At 41.2% G+C, this 7,188-nt stretch overlaps 1 protein-coding gene across 1 annotated transcript in view; it reads left to right on the forward strand.

Moving 5' to 3' along the window:
• Nucleotides 1-6,477, forward strand: part of LOC306819295 (ryanodine receptor 2-like) — a gene marked incomplete at its 3' end in the record, with an annotated part of 33,971 nt that extends 27,494 nt beyond the window's left edge. Inside the window, exons 12-15 of the mRNA XM_079373068.1 lie at nucleotides 3,068-3,183; nucleotides 5,834-5,898; nucleotides 6,090-6,211; nucleotides 6,393-6,477. Of these exons, the coding sequence (XP_079229194.1) occupies nucleotides 3,068-3,183; nucleotides 5,834-5,898; nucleotides 6,090-6,211; nucleotides 6,393-6,477 (388 nt within the window). The remainder of the gene's footprint in view (nucleotides 1-3,067; nucleotides 3,184-5,833; nucleotides 5,899-6,089; nucleotides 6,212-6,392) is intronic.
• Nucleotides 6,478-7,188: the final 711 nt, after the last annotated feature.

The raw sequence follows: 7,188 nt of genomic DNA on the forward strand, positions 1-7,188 counted from the left end.
TAACATCCTGTAAACACAGATACACTGTGTCTAGGTAACATCCTGTAAACACAGATACACTGTGTCTAGGTAACATCCTGTAAACACAGATACACTGTGTCTAGGTAACATCCTGTAAACACAGATACACCGTGTCTAGGTAACGTCCTGTAAACACAGATACACCGTGTCTAGGTAACATCCTGTAAACACAGATACACCGTGTCTAGGTAACGTCCTGTAAACACAGATACACTGTGTCTGGTAACATCCTGTAAACACAGATACACCGTGTCTAGGTAACGTCCTGTAAACACAGATACACTGTGTCTAGGTAACATCCTGTAAACACAGATACACCGTGTCTAGGTAACATCCTGTAAACACAGATACACTGTGTCTGGTAACATCCTGTAAACACAGATACACCGTGTCTAGGTAACATCCTGTAAACACAGATACACCGTGTCTAGGTAACATCCTGTAAACACAGATACACCGTGTCTAGGTAACATCCTGTAAACACAGATACACTGTGTCTGGTAACATCCTGTAAACACAGATACACTGTGTCTAGGTAACATCCTGTAAACACAGATACATCGTGTCTAGGTAACATCCTGTAAACACCGTGTCTAGGTAATATCCTGTAAACACAGATACACTGTGTCTAGGTAACATCCTGTAAACACAGATACATCGTGTCTAGGTAATATCCTGTAAACACAGATACACTGTGTCTAGGTAACATCCTGTAAACACCGTGTCTAGGTAATATCCTGTAAACACAGATACACCGTGTCTAGGTAACGTCCTGTAAACACAGATACACCGTGTCTAGGTAACATCCTGTAAACACAGATACACTGTGTCTAGGTAACATCCTGTAAACACAGATACACCGTGTCTAGGTAACATCCTGTAAACACAGATACACCGTATCTAGGTAACATCCTGTAAACACAGATACACCGTGTCTAGGTAACATCCTGTAAACACAGATACACCGTGTCTAGGTAACATCCTGTAAACACAGATACACCGTGTCTAGGTAACGTCCTGTAAACACGGATACAGTAAAAACATGTTACCTGGAAACTTGCCCTATTCATATATTATAGAATAGAATAGCTTCAATCCACACAGAGATATAAAGAAGACATAGCAGAGCCAACTAAAAACATGGGTATTTCAGATGTTATGCAAAGCTAACACATTAAAGCTAAGCTAACATATCAGTGCTAAGCGAGCTCAAATATCAGAATTAAGGTCACACATGAGAGCTACAGACTAGGGTATGTATGTTGTGTGTTTCAGAGTGTGTATGTTGTGTGTTTGTCATGTGTATTTCGTGTTTGTTGTGTGTATGTCACGTGTTTGTTTTGTGTATGTTGTGTGTTTCAGATTGTGTATGTCGTGTTTGTTGTGTGTATGTCGGGTGTTTATTGTGTGTATGTTGTGTGTTTCAGAGTCTGTATGTTGTGTTTGTCATGTGTATATTGTACAGTATGTTTGTGTCGTGTGTGTCATGTTATGTTGTGTGTTTCAGAGTGTGTATGTTATGTGTTTCAGAGTGTGTATGTTGTGTGTTTCAGAGTGTGTATGTCGTGTGTTTCAGAGTGTGTATGTCATGTGTTTCAGAGTGTGTATGTCCTGTGTTTCAGAGTGTGTATGTCCTGTGTTTCAGAGTGTGTATCTTGTGTGTTTCAGAGTGTTTATGTTTTGTGTTTCAGAGTGTGTATGTTGTGTGTTTCAGAGTGTGTATGTCGTGTGTTTCAGAGTGTGTATCTTGTGTGTTTCAGAGTGTGTATGTTATGTGTTTCAGAGTGTGTATGTTGTGTGTTTCAGAGTGTGTATGTCGTGTGTTTCAGAGTGTGTATCTTGTGTGTTTCAGAGTGTGTATGTTATGTGTTTCAGAGTTTGTATGTCGTGTGTTTCAGAGTGTTTATGTTTTGTGTTTCAGAGTGTGTATGTTGTGTGTTTCAGAGTGTGTATGTCGTGTGTTTCAGAGTGTGTATCTTGTGTGTTTCAGAGTGTGTATGTTATGTGTTTCAGAGTTTGTATGTCGTGTGTTTCAGAGTGTGTATGTCGTGTGTTTCAGAGTGTGTATGTCATGTGTTTCAGAGTGTGTATGTCCTGTGTTTCAGTGTGTATGTCGTGTGTTTCAGAGTGTGTATGTCGTGTGTTTCAGAGTGTTTATGTTTTGTGTTTCAGAGTGTGTATGTTGTGTGTTTCAGAGTGTGTATGTTGTGTGTTTCAGAGTGTGTATCTTGTGTGTTTCAGAGTGTGTATCTTGTGTGTTTCAGAGTGTGTATGTCCTGTGTTTCAGAGTGTGTATGTCCTGTGTTTCAGAGTGTGTATGTCCTGTGTTTCAGAGTGTGTATCTTGTGTGTTTCAGAGTGTGTATCTTGTGTGTTTCAGAGTGTGTATCTTGTGTGTTTCAGAGTGTGTATGTCCTGTGTTTCAGAGTGTGTATCTTGTGTGTTTCAGAGTGTGTATCTTGTGTGTTTCAGAGTGTGTATCTTGTTTGTTTCAGAGTGTGTATGTCGTGTGTTTCAGAGTGTGTATGTTGTGTGTTTCAGAGTGTGTATGTCCTGTGTTTCAGAGTGTGTATGTCCTGTGTTTCAGAGTGTGTATGTCCTGTGTTTCAGAGTGTGTATGTCCTGTGTTTCAGAGTGTGTATGTCCTGTGTTTCAGAGTGTGTATCTTGTGTGTTTCAGAGTGTGTATCTTGTGTGTTTCAGAGTGTGTATGTCCTGTGTTTCAGAGTGTGTATCTTGTGTGTTTCAGAGTGTGTATCTTGTGTGTTTCAGAGTGTGTATCTTGATTGTTTCAGAGTGTGTATGTCGTGTGTTTCAGAGTGTGTATGTCGTGTGTTTCAGAGTGTGTATGTCCTGTGTTTCAGAGTGTGTATGTCCTGTATTTCAGAGTGTGTATGTCGTGTGTTTCAGAGTGTGTATGTTATGTGTTTCAGAGTGTGTATGTTGTGTGTTTCAGAGTGTGTATGTCCTGTGTTTCAGAGTGTGTATCTTGTGTGTTTCAGAGTGTGTATGTCCTGTGTTTCAGAGTGTGTATGTCCTGTGTTTCAGAGGGGTAAAGTCTCAGGAGCTGGACACGCCTGCAATAGAGAAACGTTTCGCCTACACCTTCCTGCAGCAGCTCATCTCATACGTAGACCAGGCTCATCAACACATGATGGAGTTTGGTGAGACTCAGACTGTTCTGATCTTTGTATGATCATTGTGCTTGATACATCCTGTCTGTGACTCATCCTGGATGGAACAAGTTATTGTTTTTCATTATCAGCAGAATCTTATGATGTAGTATATAGTACACAGTATGATATAGTACATAGTATGATATAGTATACAGAATGATATAGTATACAGTATGATATAGTATATAGTATGATATAGTATACAGTATGATATAGTACACAGTATGATATAGTACATAGTATGATATAGTATACAGAATGATATAGTATACAGTATGATATAGTATACAGTATGATATAGTATACAGTATGATATAGTATATAGTATGGTATAGTATATAGTATGGTATAGTATATAGTATGGTATAGTATACAGTATGGTATAGTATATAGTATGATATAGTATACAGTATGGTATAGTATATAGTATGGTATAGTATATAGTATGGTATAGTATACAGTATGGTATAGTATACAGTATGGTATAGTATATAGTATGGTATAGTATACAGTATGGTATAGTATATAGTATGATATAGTATACAGTATGGTATAGTATATAGTATGGTATAGTATATAGTATGGTATAGTATACAGTATGGTATAGTATACAGTATGGTATAGTATATAGTATGATATAGTATACAGTATGGTATAGTATATAGTATGGTATAGTATATAGTATGGTATAGTATACAGTATGGTATAGTATACAGTATGGTATAGTATATAGTATGATATAGTATACAGTATGGTATAGTATACAGTGTGGTATAGTATATAGTATGGTATAGTATATAGTATGGTATAGTATACAGTATGGTATAGTATACAGTATGGTATAGTATACAGTATGGTATAGTATATAGTATGGTGTAGTATATAGTATGGTATAGTATGATATAAATACCTACAGGTGTTCTCTATGAATTAACACTGAATACTAAATCAAAAGGTTTTATAAGATAAAAGTTTGGAGCGCTGCAATACTCTGCTCTGGTCTGTAGGACTCTGCTCTGGTCTGTAGGACTCTGCTCTGGTCTGTAGGACTCTGCTCTGGTCTGTAGGACTGTCTGGTCTATAGGACTGTCTGGTCTATAGGACTCTGTAGGACCCTGTCTGATCTGTAGGACTCTGTAGGACTCTGTCTGGTCTGTAGGACACTGGTTGCTCTGTAGGACTCTTTAGGACTCTGTCTGGTCTGTGGGACTCTGTAGGATTCTATAGGACTCTGTCTGGTCTGTGGGACTCTGTAGGACTCTGTCTGGTCTGTGGGACTCTGTAGCACTCTGTAGGACTCTGTCTGGTCTGTGGGACTCTGTAGGACTCTGTCTGGTCTGTAGGACTCTGTCTTGTCTGTGGGACTCTGTAGGACTCTGTCTGGTCTGTAGGACTCTGTCTTGTCTGTGGGACTCTGTAGGACTCTGTCTGGTCTGTGGGACTCTGTAGGACTCTGTCTGGTCTGTGGGACTCTGTAGGACTCTGTCTTGTCTGTGGGACTCTGTTAGACTCTGTCTGGTCTGTGGGACTCTGTAGGACTCTGTCTCATCTGTAGGACTCTGTAGGACTCTGTTAGGACTCTGTCTGGTCTGTGGGACTCTGTAGGACTCTGTCTGGTCTGTAGGACTCTTTAGGACTCTGTCTGGTCTGTAGGACTCTGTAGGACTCTGTCTGGTCTGTGGGACTCTGTAGGACTCTGTCTGGTCTGTAGGACTCTGTAGGACTCTGTCTGGTCTGTAGGACTCTTTAGGACTCTGTCTGGTCTGTAGGACTCTGTCTGGTCTGTAGGACTCTGTAGGACTCTGTCTGGTCTGTGGGACTCTGTAGGACTCTATAGGACTCTGTCTGGTCTGTGGGACTCTGTAGGACTCTATAGGACTCTGTCTGGTCTGTGGGACTCTGTAGGACTCTGTAGGACTCTGTTAGGACTCTGTCTGGTCTGTGGGACTCTGTAGGACTCTGTCTGGTCTGTAGGACTCTTTAGGACTCTGTCTGGTCTGTAGGACTCTGTAGGACTCTGTCTGGTCTGTGGGACTCTGTAGGACTCTGTCTGGTCTGTAGGACTCTGTAGGACTCTGTCTGGTCTGTAGGACTCTTTAGGACTCTGTCTGGTCTGTAGGACTCTGTAGGACTCTGTCTGGTCTGTAGGACTCTGTAGGACTCTGTCTGGTCTGTGGGACTCTGTAGGACTCTATAGGACTCTGTCTGGTCTGTGGGACTCTGTAGAACTCTGTCTCATCTGTAGGACTCTGTAGGACTCTGTCTCATCTGTAGGACTCTGTAGGACTGTGTCTCATCTGTAGGACTCTGTAGGACTCTGTCTGGTCTGTGGGACTCTGTAGGACTCTGTCTGGTCTGTAGGACTCTGTAGGACTCTGTCTGGTCTGTAGGACTCTTTAGGACTCTGTCTGGTCTGTAGGACTCTGTAGGACTCTGTCTGGTCTGTGGGACTCTGTAGGACTCTGTAGGACTCTGTCTGGTCTGTGGGACTCTGTAGGACTCTGTTGGACTCTGTCTGGTCTGTAGGACTCTGTAGGACTCTGTCTCATCTCATCTCACATATTTACATCAAGAAATCAGATGATAATAAATAATAAATCTTGAAACATGAATATGACTGTGTCTTCTTGTTTTTCAGATTTGGAAACTCGACTGAAAGGAGACAAAATGCCTCATGAACAGCAGATTAAATTCTTTGGAAAGGTCAGAAAACAACATTTAATTATATTTAAAACCTGTTAGCATTTAGCTGTTAGCTTCCTCTGGTTTGATCTTTTAATTGTGCTCTTGAAGAAGACATGAAACATGAAGAAAAAACAGATAAATGTATGTTGTCATATTCAGACAGACAATGAATCTGTGTGTGCGTGTCTGTGTGTGTGTTAAACCGTCAGGTGGTCTTGCCATTGGTGGATCAATACTTCAAATACCATAGGCTCTACTTCCTGTCCACAGCCATCCATCCAATCAGCAGTGGAGGCCACGCCTCCAACAAGGAGAAGGAGATGGTGACCAGGTGAGACCAAGTAAAGACACCTGTATGTGTCTGTGTTCTAGTTTAAATGGTCAGTAAGTGTATCGCTGAGCTCATCAGTGTGTGCCGTCTCTTTCTTCTTCTGCTGCTCTGTTTCCAATCTTTGATCGCTTTTCTTCTTCCTCTGATTCGCTCTCTTCATTTCCTCCTTCAACCTTTTCAGTCTTTTCTGCAAACTTGGAGTTCTGGTCAGACACAGGATATCTTTATTTGGTAAGGAAACTAAGGCTTCTCTTCTCTGCTTTTGATCTGTGTGTGTGAGTGTGTGTGTGCAGCATGATGGGTGAACTGCAAGTATCATGGTGGAGGAACTCTGAGGGTCTGATTCACTGAACGATTGTGCAGCTGATGTTCCCTCTAAACCTGTAAATGAGTCAAAGAGACCCTGTCTGATTCACCATCACACAAAGGGTTAAATGTTCCTCTAAGTGCACGCAGAGCAAACAGTTATTATTCCATCCATTATTCAGTCATTTAATATTATTATTATTATTATTCATACATTTTGTAAAAGAGTCTAACTTACCAACAGGGGGCACTAACAGCCACGTACAGAGTGAAAAATGTTCACACTCAAACTTTCCAGTAAAAACACTTCACCTCTGTGAGCCTTCAAAATAAAAGTTACGACTCTGACATGACTAGTATTACTATAACCAAGGGTTTATATGAGTCTGCGACCTTGCCTTCACAATAAAAGCTGTCCTCCCCCTCAGCTTATCATCTCGGCCGTCAGTGTGAGAGCTTTGAGAGTTAGACTCAGAGACGGAGCAGAGAGAGGGCGAACATGATGAACATGTTATGGAGACATTAGAGACTGTTGTTCTTCAATCAGACCCTGAGACTCTCTCTGACATCTCAGCTGCTCTCCTGTCTGGTATCAGTCTCACAGTTTTCACGTCTGACTGGTCTGCTGCTGCGTCTCTGAGTGTATGTGAGCTCACGTAACTGGCTGCGTG

This window comes from Symphodus melops (genome assembly GCF_947650265.1).
Source record: "Symphodus melops genome assembly, contig: scaffold_278, whole genome shotgun sequence".
NCBI classification, from domain to species: Eukaryota; Metazoa; Chordata; class Actinopteri; order Labriformes; family Labridae; genus Symphodus; species Symphodus melops.